Raw genomic sequence first — 13017 nt, forward strand, 5'->3', positions numbered from 1 at the left:
ATTTAAGAATATGCAAATATAGGAAAGGCATGCTAGGTACTTTTGAAACAGTTTATAAATATTTACTAGTATTATATAGATCAACAATTTCAGAATTACCCAGGGAACTTGTTAAAATCCTTGATTGTGAGGCTCATCCAGAATGAAATCTCTGGAGACTAGACCTGGGCAAAAATTTGTATTTTTACAGTGGTATCTCTTGATAGTCAATATAGGTTTAGTACTGCAAGTATAGATCATCAGGTCTCAAAATGTGGTCTATAGAAAATTTTGAGACTGAGATTCTTTCAGGGGATTTTCAAGCCAAAAAATTTTTCATAATAATATGGTTCTTTGCCCTTTTCAGTATATTATTTGCATTGATGGTTTAAAAGCCATAATGGTAAAACAGCCGGCACCTTAACATTGACCAGTGCAGGGTCACCAAGCCATACTTGTAGCCATTTATTCTTTACTCTCACACATTCACAGAAAACAAAAAGAAAAGTGGCTAGTTTTTAAAAAATGTATTTAATGAAGCAATACACATTATTTTATGAAGTCTCTATCCTTCAGTACACACCTTTTTAATATTATATGTGACAAAATGGGAAGTTTGCATAAGCTCTTAAAGCTCTCCCCAGCATGCCAAAGTATCATGGTTGCTTCAAGTACTTGTGCTTATGTTGCAGTTGTGAGCTGAACTAACCACTTTTTTCATGGAGCACCATTTTTACTTGAAAGAACAAAGAACAACTGACAAACTATGGTTACTTAAACTTGAGAATTTGAAAGGCATTTTATTGAAAATAAAAAAGTGAGTGTAACTTCAGGGAAAACAACAGATAGTATTTTTTGCTAGTGATAAGGTATGAGCTTTTCAAGAAAAATAAAATTTGGGTAACTCATATTTATTACCATGAGCTTAACAACTTCCCAGACTTAAACTTTCTTATTAGATTGGTGCAGATATTGACATGTGAGTTTAGATTCATATGTATAATGAGTCAAAATTGGAAGATCCATATAACTCAGTGAACCAATATTTTCCATATTACCAAAACATGATGTCACAAAACCATGTATCAGTAAAAGATCCATCCGATATGAAGAGGACCAATGGATTTTTAAAGAGATTTGCAAAAATAGAAAACATTGCCATTCTTTTATGTTTTAGTTTTGGTATTGTTAGTTTTCATAAGAATGATATTTATGTTAGCATGTAATTGTTTTATTAGTTTTCAATGAATAAATACTCATCTTTTAGTTTCTAATACAGTTTTTATTCAAAATCACATAATAGGTACAGTTTTCACTTCCCTTTTGCAGATAAAGAGATTGATGAATAGAGTTGGGAAGAGACTTGTGCACGATTATCCTTTTAAAAATTGTCAGAACAGGGACTGAAACTTGATCTCTTTAACTGTAGAATTGGTACTCTTAATTTTCTTATCTCATTATTTTTTCTAGCCCGTGTAGTCCATCACAGTCACCTAAGTGTGTTTGTTAAAAAAACTCCAGGTTTCTGGTCTGCATCATAGACCCACTGAATGAGAATCGTGGGTGCTGTGTGTGTGTATTTGATTGTGAGATATACTTTTAAGTGGTTCCTAAACATCACAACAGTTTGAGAAATGCTGCAATATACTGTGTTTCATTTGAGTTAATAAGAAAGACAAAGAGACTTTCCCATGAGAAAAATAACTTTAAAATAGGTATAGAGCTGGAGGAATAAACATGGTGTTGTGTGAGTTTACATACTGGCTGGGGTTAAATAGAGAGGTTATATCCGAGAGTGGTAAAAAATATATATATTGAAGCCGAACTTCTTTACCAGAGATTAGTAATCTAAGGAAACAACTTGATCTTTTAAGAATAAATATTTTTTGTATATATTTTTTTAGAGCAACTTACTTATTTGACTAGGTAATACATATTACTTTGCATACAATTCAAAAGGGTACAAAAGGATATATGTGGAAAAATAAGGTTCTCCCTTGCTTCTTTTTCCCTCTGCTATCCAGCCAGACCCATCTTATAGCCAGCCACTGTTAGCAATTGATTTTGTATCTTTCTAGATAAAACCTTTTCAACACAGATGGTAGTATACAATTCATATGTTTTACATTTTGGTTTTTACAACTTAGTAGTATTTAATCTTGGAGATTATATAAAGTCAGTATATATTCATTGTGATTTGGTATTTTTAACAATTACATAATGACGGGCATTAGGTTGTTTCCAGTGTTTTGTACAAGGGAAACAAAGCTGCAATTACTATCTTTTTACATTATTTCTAGGAAAAACAGCTTATTCATTTTAAATTGTCAGATAATGTCAAACAGCATTTCATGGAGGTTGTGTTAACGAATTATACTCTGACCAACAATGCTTAAGGTAGTATATTTTCACATGTTCTAGTAAACTTGAAAAAATTTGCGAATCTAACAGGTGAAAAATCATATCTTATATTTCTCTTATAAGTGAGGTAGAATGTCATATATTTAAGTCATTTTAAATTTTCTGTTAACTAAAGATTCTTATGCTTTGCCTATTTTTCCATTGGATTGTTGGCCTTTTCCCTAGATATTTGTAAGTGCTCTTTATAAAGATAATTTTTCCACGGTATGAATTACTTTATTCAATCCTCTGTCTAAGATATAGGGACTGTAACATCCCCCACTTAACTGAAGACGCAGGTCTAATCGATTTGTTTTATTTCACATAAATTCTAAGTCTGGATTCCATAGTAGGCAGTTTGCTTCAGCCCTCATCGTTTTTACCTGCATTCTTCTGCTTGCCAATACATTATAATAAACAGCATACTGTTCTGAACACAAAGAAATTGCTCAACTATTTAAGTACCATTTATACACTACTCTGAGGAATGATATGCATTAACATGATTAATATCAATAAAATTATTCTGGTTGGAGTTTACATAGGTTATTAGAGTGAAGACAGAGTAAGACCCACCATAACAGAGACAAAACTTGCTCTCAGAAGTTCAAAAGGTTTAGCAATTGGACAAATACTTTAAAAGTATAAACACGAATTAAACTAGCATTTCTAAAGTAGACATTTGAGGTAGGCCTGGGCTATCAATAAGGCTTTGACAGCTGAAAGATAATACAGCAAGAGTTGTTGAAGACTGTAACAGGAAGAGAATAAATAGCCTAAGCAAAGGCCAGCTATTCGATAGTGAATAGTGGGAGAGAAGAGGGAGGGCTAAGCTAAGGCCATTATCTGGAAGGCCTTGAATATTAGGTTGAATTCCTGGGAAAATGGAAGGTTTTAAATAGGAAAGTGATGTGATTCACTCTACTTTAGAAGAATTAGTAGTTGGGTGATATTATAAATCTTTAGAGGCAGGCACAAACTGGTTAACTTTATCAAAAGCTAAAAAATTTCATCAGTTGCAGAAGCCAGAATGCAAGACAATGATAATTGGGTAATACTTCTTTACTTTTGGTATAGTACCCTATTACGCCTCACGGAATCTAAGTTGGAAGCCAATTTCTTTTTTGTATGTCTTTAAAAATAAAACAGATTGTTTTTAACAGAGCCTTCATCAAAAGGCAGGCACCACATTAGACCAGAAGACTTGAAGACATGATTCGGAGATTCTCACTTTCTTTTCTTTTAAAATTAAAACCAAACCACAATCACAAATAAGCCTCAACATCAATGCCTTTATTACTGTCTTAGCCTTATTGATAATGCTGTTACAACACTGTGTTGTCTTTACTTTCCTTCAGTCAGTCTGTTTTCTTAGAGGAAGTTTTAAATGGCTTGGGTGCTGTTTATTGTGGCACCTTTTCCTCTTTTCTCAAGAGGGGTCTTCCTCTACTCCAGCTGCCCTCTGTAACCATAGCAACTGGCAGCTGTACTAGAGGGAGTGTGTTCAGCTTGGGGCCAGATAGGCAGAGGGAAGACAGGCAAGAACAGATCTTATTGGGTGGTTAGTTCTCTGCTTATTTGTAGACGAGGGCTGCAAGAAAATTCTAAAAAGACATGGGACTGTCTCCTCATTGATGAATTCTATTCCATTCTAGTACTATGCTAGAAACTGGTAGTAAGTAGGCCTGGAATTGCTCTCTGCAGCCTATGTGTGAGATCTTAACAGGGACTATGCAGGAACCCTCTTGTGAATGCAAGGTGCAGTGTACAGAGCCTGTGTACCCTGACACACATCTGAAATTATAAACATTCAATGTTATATGCATGTGTATAAAAGCCATGTGTCTATAACTTAAATGATTCTGATTTTATTTTTAAGGGAAGAATGAGGTTATATGTCTAAACTTCATCTTATTTTCTATCTCCAGTTTTCTTGCTCTAAATGTTTACTTATTTTTTTTAATATCTCTAATCATTTTGTTAGGTAATCCATGTACACAGTACAAAATTCAAAAGGTAGAAAGGAGTATAATATGGGATAAGCCTTATTCCTATCTCTGCTTCTCTATTTCACTTTCCAAAGGGGAATTTCTCATGTATCTTTCCATGTGTGTATGTGTGTTGTGTAATTTTTTTAAGGTGCTGTGTGTTCTGCACATCGTTTTCTTTTTTTTCCCCCTTCACTTTACAGTAAACCTTGGTGATTGTTCTCTATCAGATCAAAGAGCTGCCTCGTTCTTTGGAGTGACTGAGGGGGACCTTAGAAAGCACCTACTCTAAGTTAATTGGTTTTTCAGGGGAAGAATTTGAGTCCCAAAGATATTAAGTAACTGGTTAGGATTCTGTTTTGGAGTGAACTGGCTTTTCATTGAAGTGTACTTGGTCATTTTTTAAAATAGACTTTGTTTATTAGAGCAGTTTTAGGTTCACAGTAAAATCAAATGTAGAGAATCCCTCATTATCAACATCTCCAGTGAGAGTAGTCTATTTGTTATAATTGATGAACTTACACTGACACATCATTATCACCTAAAGTCCGTAATTCATATTACAATTCACTCATAGTGTTGTACCTTCTGTGGGTTTTGACAAATGTATAATGATATGTATCTACCATTATAGTATCACACAGAGTAGTTCCACTGCCCTAAAAATACTCTGGGCTCTACCTATTCATCTCTTCCTTCCTCCCCTTTAACTCTTTAGCAGCCACTGTCTCTGTAGTTTTGCCTTTTCCAGAGTTTCATATAGTTGAAATTACCATTATATACCCTTTCAAATTGGCTTCCTTCACTTAGTAATGTGCATTTGTTGCCTCCATGCCCTTTCATGGTGTGATAGCTCAAATTTTTTTAGCGCTGAATCGTATTTAATTGTTTGGGTGTACCGCAGTTTATCCATTTACTTACTGAAGGACATCTTGATTGTTTCAACATTTTAGCAGTTATGAGTGAGCCGCTACAAACATTCATGCACAAGTTTTTATGTGGAAGTACATATTCCGCTCCTTTAGGTAAATAGCAAGGAGTGCAATTGCTGAATCGTATGGTAAGAGTACATTCATTTAGTTTTATAATAAACTGCCAAACTGTCTTTCAAAGTGGCTATACCATTTTGCCTTCCCTCCAGCAATGAATAAAAATTACTGTTGCTCCACATCCTCACCAGCATTTGGTGTTGTCATTGTTCAGAATTTTGGCCATTTAATAGGTGTGTAGTGTTACCTCATTTTAATTTGCATTTCCCTGATGACATAAGATGTGGATCCTTTTTTGAAATCCTTATTGGCATCTATATATCTACATTATTTGTTGAGGTTTCTGTTCAGGTTTTTGGTCCGGTTTTTAATTAGGTTGTTTGTTTTCTTACTTTTGGGTTTTAAGAATTCTTTGTATATTTTGGATAATAATAGTCCTTTATCAGATGTGGTTTTTACAAATATTTTCTCCCAGTCTGTGGCTTGTCTTTTAATTCCCTTGATACTTGGTTTTTAAAAAATACTTGTTATTCACACCTCTTAAAATACTTTTTCACTTAGATCTTGGATCATCTTTATACATTTAGACTTTAGGTGTATAGATGTTTCTGGACATATTATTTTATTTACATAGGTGGCAAATTGCTTTTTAAAACCATTCTCAGCATCTCATACTTCTGACAATACCTCTATGACATTTGATAAGGTGGTGTCCAACCATATTCATATAGTTTCTTTATATTGAATATTTCATTTGTTGGTTTGAGATATAAATTGCTTTACTTTTTTTTTTTTTTGCCATTGCAAAAACATACCTTTTAATGTTGAACTTTTAAATACACTGTTTTGATTATGACCATTTTTTTTTATTTTCAACTGCTGTGTCTATCACTTTACCTTCTTTAGTTTACATCTCATATACATTTTAAGTAGGAACTCTTTCCTACCCCAGTGTGCTCTCTTTTAAAGTTGAACCACCAGAGGCCTTCATTTCTTGAGTACTTAACAATTGTAATTTATTTCCTTTTTCTGTGCACAAATGCATTGTCCTAGTGTAAATCTATTGACATGAGACCACATGGTATACCATTTGGCCCATGCAATAAAGAGAAACAACATCTTTTTATATAATCATGTTTATGTAAGTTTACATTGTTATGTACGTAATGATCAGTAATGTGCTTATTATAAAGGTGATAAAGGCGCCTTGAAGAAATTTTCATGTTTCTGCTCTCGCGCGCTCTCTCTCTCTCTCTCTCTTCTTCCTCTCCCCCGGCCCCCCTCTCCCCCTCTCCTTCTCCCCTTCTTCCCTGCCCCTTAAACATTTATACTCATCTTACTACTATAGCTAATTCTGCTAGATAAAAACAACTATTTAATCTTGCTGGTACAAGATAAGGAGCTCAAATATTTTACGTTTTACATGTATGTCTTTTGTAAATGTGTGTGTTTAATTTTATATGTGATATATAGGCTCTTTGTAGCCATTTGCTCAAGGACGTGGTTTAATGAATTCAATGGGTACAGATGGAGCACACCAAAAGTCTGAAACAGAAAAGCAAAACTAGTTTTAACCATTTGGTTTCAGAATAGCTAGTCAATAAAGCTGCTTCTCAAGTCCCTTTATATGGGTATGGATCTTTTATGACTGGGTAATTTCTGCTACCCCTCAGTGGAACAGTGTAGTGCACTGGGGAAATCTGAAGGGCTTTTAATCGTCTTGGATGAAAACAAAGAAGTCTGTTTTCATTTCTGTGTCTTTCATGGCAGGGGATTTGTGGATAACATAGTATAGTTCCAAATCCTTCTTGGTATATCTCATTTACTAAACTGAGAGAAGGAGTTGGGCACTAGAAGACAAAGTTGCTTCTGATTTATTTTTCTGATATTAAATGTACACACAGGGGTTAGAAGAAAAACTAGTTAAAGGCTTACAGGGAAAGATAGCCATTCTTCAATTCTGCTCATTTGGAATCAATTGAATAAAGTTATGTCTTTAGTTATAAGGAGAGATCTATAATTTTTGCTCTCAAATCATTCATAAGCACTACCACCACCACCAAAAAGCTATATCTTTGTTTTCTATTAGAGATGAAGATGATATCAATGATGTAACTTCCATGGCAGGGGTCAGCCTCAATGAAGAAAATGCTTGCATCTTAGCAACAAACTCTGAATTGGTTGGCACGCTCATTCAATCATGTAAAGATGAACCATTTCTTTTCATTGGAGCTCTACAAAAAAGAATTTTGGACATTGGTAAGTGCAAATGCAAACTTATGACTATTGATCTAATGAGACTATTCATCCCATGGAAAATGTTATTAAAAGAAGTAGCTTTGGTTATCATCCTGGAACTCTAAGGCTTACATAAGGCTCTGGAAATAAATAAGATGTCATAGTAATTACAGAAAGGTATTTTATTTTAAAAACTATTAACGTAAGTCATATATAAACAGTGGTTTCTGGGTTAAAAACAAGTTAATATTTTATTGATATTTCTTAATAGGAGATGTGTATGTTTTTATATGAATATATCTCAGCCCTGAAAGTTAAACCCACTCTTTCATTAAAAGAACTGAAATAAAATATTAGGGTCCTGCAGTATGTGAAAGGAAATGAAAGAGAACATACCAGTATTATTCTGGAGCCAAACAGCTTTTCGTTGTTGTTAATACCAAACTCACAGTAATGTGACAGACCACACTCTCCCTAAATTAACGGAAAAAAAGAGACAGATTGGTGAGATATTATTGTGTGAGGTATCTCATTTCTTGTCCTGACCTTGGGCCTTACTGGAAATTAGCTTTCCTCTTTCACCCATGTCAAATTTGGGGACCAGTACTAGTGACCTTTGAGTAAGAGCCTTTACATTTTATATTGAAGGTCTAACAAAAATGTGAAGGTTTCTGATTTTTGGTATACCCATGGTATATTTAAGGACTGCAAAGTACATTACTATTACATATTTTAAGTTTTCTTTATAAACTACTCAATAAAGAAATATTTGAGCACCTACTATATGCTATACAAATTACTACTTTTTTATCTCTAAGTTGGGTATATATTATCTTTCTTCGATCATGAAAAGCTAGAATTTACAAGATGTCCAAAAGGGTAGGGATTCAGAAGAGCTGATTGTAAAATGTTTGCTTGTGTTTTGTTTGACTTCTCTCTCCTCTCTCTCCCCTCTCTCTTTCTCTCTCTTTTCTGTTTTCTTTTTCGCATATGTATTTTGTACTGTACAAGATCTAGTTTCTTAATGTTGGAACAAGCCTAGGCACTATAACTTCCTGTGACACCTTGGGAAATTTCCTGGTATTTATTTGAATTCTTTGTAACCTGCAGCTTTGGTAGAGTAGAAATAGATTGTCAATTCCCTGGCCTCTCCCTTACAAATTTTATTTCTAGCATGATTTAAACCTTGATTATATGATACAAAATTTTTTAGCATTGAAAGAGCATTTTTGACTATTTAGGACAGGGATTGGCAGTTTTTCGCAAAGGACTAGTTAGTAGATATTTGCCGCTTTGTGGGCCATGTAGTCTGTGTCACAACCACTGAACTCTGCAGTTACAGTGCAAAAGCAGCATAGACTGTATGTAAATAAGTAGGCAAGACTATTTCTATCAAAAGTAATACCCTGAAAGATACTAGATTTAGTTTGTAGACTGCTTTCAAGGAGAATTCTAGATCCAGCAATTGTGTTTTCATTTCTTAATAATGAAGCATGAACTAGTCATTTACTATCATGGGAAATTGCAAAACTTCTTACTTCTAAATTATCTACACTTAAAAAAAAAAAGACTATAGAGTGAATGGAGTTATGTATTTCTAGGAACGTTTTCCATATATAGTAAAATTTCATCTTTACAAAATTTTTTAGAGGAATTTTTTTCTACTTGAATATGTTAGGAGAATAAACATGCCAGTGTTCTGCCTTTTTTTGCTAATTACCTACATTACACAGACATTCTGTAAAATCACATAAGAAGCTTGCAAGCACCAACTAGATCTCGTTGATCAGTCATGTTGATTTTGTTAAAGTGGGTGTTTTATTTAAAAGTGAGAAGTTTTCTTACGGTATTTAACTTTATAACTTTGCCATGTTCTATTGTCAGTTTTGTGAAGATCTTAGAACATTTGATTGTTCACTAAGCCCTAGAATTGTTTGCAAATCCTAGCCTTGTTGATTTCTAATATTTTAAAAATATAGTCTTTTACATAGAATGAATTATCTATTTTATACATACATATGAAATTATTTTCAGAGTCTCCCAGCAAAACACTAAATATTTGTAACTGTTCAGTTTCTTTAATTTAAGCAACTGTCATTCCCTACCTACCCTGTGTTTAGTTGTAATTTTAATCATCGGATAGTTTTGAAATTGTTCTATCCCTTCTGTAGAAGGCCCCCACTATTTGTTTATGTTAGTTTTATTAAAGTAGATTTGACTTTGTAGTTTGTTTTCCTTTCATGAATCTAAAATTGGCAATGAATTCAGTTTTGCTAGAAACTAATGAACTATATATTGAAAGTTTAGCTTTGAAGTTGGATAATTTTATATCTTCCTCCTGTCCAGTTTATTGTAGCCTGCATTTTGAATTAATGTTTAGTAGTTATTATGGAATAGTGTCAAGAATTTATTTAAGATTTGTTGGCTTTTATTTAAGTTTATTTCTGATGTACTCTTTCACACTTTGATGAGTATATAAGAATACATTTTAGATGACGTGCAGAAACGGTGATATTTTTTAAATTTCTGTGTATCTGCGTATGTTAAAAACAAACACAACAGCACTATTAAAAGCTTATTTAAATTAGACTTCCTAATTGCCTATATCTTTAGATTTAGGTCTCTGTTGATACAGGTGGTTTCACTGAGCTGGAGAATTACTATTTAAATAGTTATAAGGTTGATTTATAAATGAAATTTTGCCTTTGGGTATGTGGTCCAAATTGTTTTCCCGAAAGTTTCATCCTAGCTAGCTAAAGGAAGAATAGAAGTTTAGTTTGTTTATGGAAGGATATATAGTGAAAAAGAAGTTATTCAAATGGACGGGTGAAATAACGAAGCTTTGAACCCATTTCAACTTGTAATTTAATTACCAAGTCAATTTATCAGAATGAGTTAGTGCAAAATAAGCATGATTGGAGTATAGGTATGTCTTTTAGGTGAGGCATTAACAGAAACTGACAGTCTGAATTCATTGAAATAAATGTCATAAATTGTTAACAGTGTCAAATAGGACAAAATGTAATTTTCTATATTTTTAATTACTAAAATTAACAGAATGTGGCACTGATTTCTGCAGTTACCATTTTTCTCCCTGAACGCTAGACTTGATTTGTGTTCTTATTAACTTTGTCCTATAAATGACCTTGCAAAGAGAATGATTCTAGAGGCTAAGTGAAACAATGTCTATATTTTCTGAGGCTTCAGGCTAGGTTTTATTAATATAATGTCTAAGATCTTTGAAGTTGTGACTTTACCAGGAAAATCATAATCTCCAAACCTTTATTCATAATGGGTATGACTTCCAGGGGGAACAGAATACCTGCTGTGCTAATTATTTCAATTATCAGCCTCCACTAAAACACGTAATGGATTTTCTCTGCTTCCACAGGTAAAAAGCATGACATTACGGAACTTAACTCTGATGCTGTGAACTTGATCTCCCATGCAACACAGGAGCGATTACGAGGCCTTCTAGAAAAACTGACAGCAATTGCTCAACATCGAATGACAACTTACAAGGTAAAGGAGATCATTAAAGAAGTGAGACTCTTCTCTCTCCTCTTTATAGTGTTCAGGTAGTTTTGTTTGTTTGCTGGTTTTGTTAGGATTCATATTCTAAGTACATATTTAAAGAAAATGGTTGAGACATATTTCATGTTGGTAGAAAATCAGTCTCATTCCTAATTTGCCTTATTTGGATACACTTACATGACAAATAAAATAGAGTTTAAAAAGGTATCCAAAGCTTCTGTGTCAGTGTAGATTGAAACATACATCTGTTCTGCCTTAGGCTTCTCCTCCTAAAGCTTTTGATTGGGAAGGATATGTTAGAATGGAATATCAGATAGTTGTGTTCTCTTCAGTGATCTGTGTTCTGCTAGTACTCATGTTCCTTTAAATAAGTTAAATGAATGCATTGAATGCTAATACTAGTGTAGTCATTATTGTCATAAAATTATCGTCAATAAATTTTTATAAAAAAAATTAAATGCAAGAATACCCTAGTGGTGTGAAGCAGATCACTTGTCATAAAGATGAAAGCACTTGATTTATTTGAATTATAGTTTGAGGGGAGAGTGAATTTATTGGGTGATGAGGGATGAAAAAGAAAAATGACAGCCTTCTCCCCAATATCAAGAAATGTTCATAGCTAGATTTTTATAACATAGTATGTAGGTAACCTTATGAAGTTTTGAGTGTGCAAAAATGGTCATTGTCATGGTGTCCTGGCCATAGGATATAAGGAATCCAGTGCTATATCAGCTGTCATACCACTAGTAAGTTCTCTGGAGGAATCATTGTTTTCTTTTCTTTTCTTTTTCTGCCTTTCTGCTTCATTTAGAATTTTAGAAGGGCTGTTTATAGTTGCCGAGTTCCTCACTTGGATAAACCTTTGTGAGACTTTGCTGGACTGACGTAAAAATATGTGATCATCAGGAAAAACCAATATCAGTATTTCTTTGTGTGTGTTTCTAGAACTTCTCCATTCTAGGTTATCTTAATTTGTTGGCATATGATTATTCATAGTATTCTCTTATAATTCTTATTTCTGTAAGGTCAGTAGTAATGATCCCACTTTTCATTTTTTATTTTAGTTCCTTAAGGTATGAAGTAAGTTACTGATTTGAGATCTTTCTTTTTAAATATAGGCATTTACTGCTATACATTTCCTGCTGAGCACTACCTTCACTGAATACTCTAAGTTTTGGTACATCGTATGTTTTGCTTTCATTTATCTAGATCTAAGTATTTCCTAATTGCTGTCAAGATTGTTTTGACTGATTATTTGAGAGTATGTTGTTTAATTTCCACATTTGTTAAGTTTCCAGTTTTCCTTCTATTATTGATTTCTAGCTTCATTTCATTGTGATCAGAAGATTCTTTGTATGATTCAGTCATTTTTAATTTATTGAGGCCTGTTTTGTGACCTTGTGCTCTGTCTGGGAGAATGTTCTATGTGCACTTGAGAAGAACATATATTCTATTGTTGCTGGGTGGAGTGTTCATATGTCTGTTAGATCTAGTTGGTTTAAGTGTTAAGTGTTAAGTTCTCTGTTTCCTTGTTGATCTTCTATCTAGGTATTCTGTCCATTATTAAAAGTGGAACATTGAGGTCTTCAGCTATTATTGTAGAACTGCCTCTTTCTCTTCTTAGTTCTGTCAAAGTTTGCTTCATATATTTGAGGGCTCTTCATACATTTGAACCTCCTGTCTGAGTGCTCTTTGTATATCTTCTTGTTATATCTTCTTTAGAATTGACTCTTCTGTCAACATATAATGTTCTCGATCACTCTTAACCATTTTGACTTAAAATCTCTCTTGCCTGATATTAGAATAGCCACCCCTGCTTTATTTTGCTTATTATTTGCACAGAATATCTTTTTTCATCGTTTCATTTTCAACCTACTTATGTGTTTTTA

The 13017-nt window shown here is 33.5% G+C and overlaps 1 protein-coding gene across 3 annotated transcripts in view; it reads left to right on the top strand.

Moving 5' to 3' along the window:
* TAF4B (TATA-box binding protein associated factor 4b) overlaps window positions 1–13017 on the top strand; it is a 112736-nt gene that overhangs the window by 53112 nt on the left and 46607 nt on the right. For all 3 annotated transcript variants that reach the window (XM_036229923.1, XM_016160093.2, XM_016160094.2), the window contains 2 exons: window positions 7446–7615; window positions 10986–11116. In XM_036229923.1, coding sequence (XP_036085816.1) covers window positions 7446–7615; window positions 10986–11116 — 301 coding nt within the window. The remainder of the gene's footprint in view (window positions 1–7445; window positions 7616–10985; window positions 11117–13017) is intronic.

This window comes from Rousettus aegyptiacus, unplaced genomic scaffold (genome assembly GCF_014176215.1).
Source record: "Rousettus aegyptiacus isolate mRouAeg1 unplaced genomic scaffold, mRouAeg1.p scaffold_m13_p_12, whole genome shotgun sequence".
Taxonomy (NCBI): domain Eukaryota; kingdom Metazoa; phylum Chordata; class Mammalia; order Chiroptera; family Pteropodidae; genus Rousettus; species Rousettus aegyptiacus.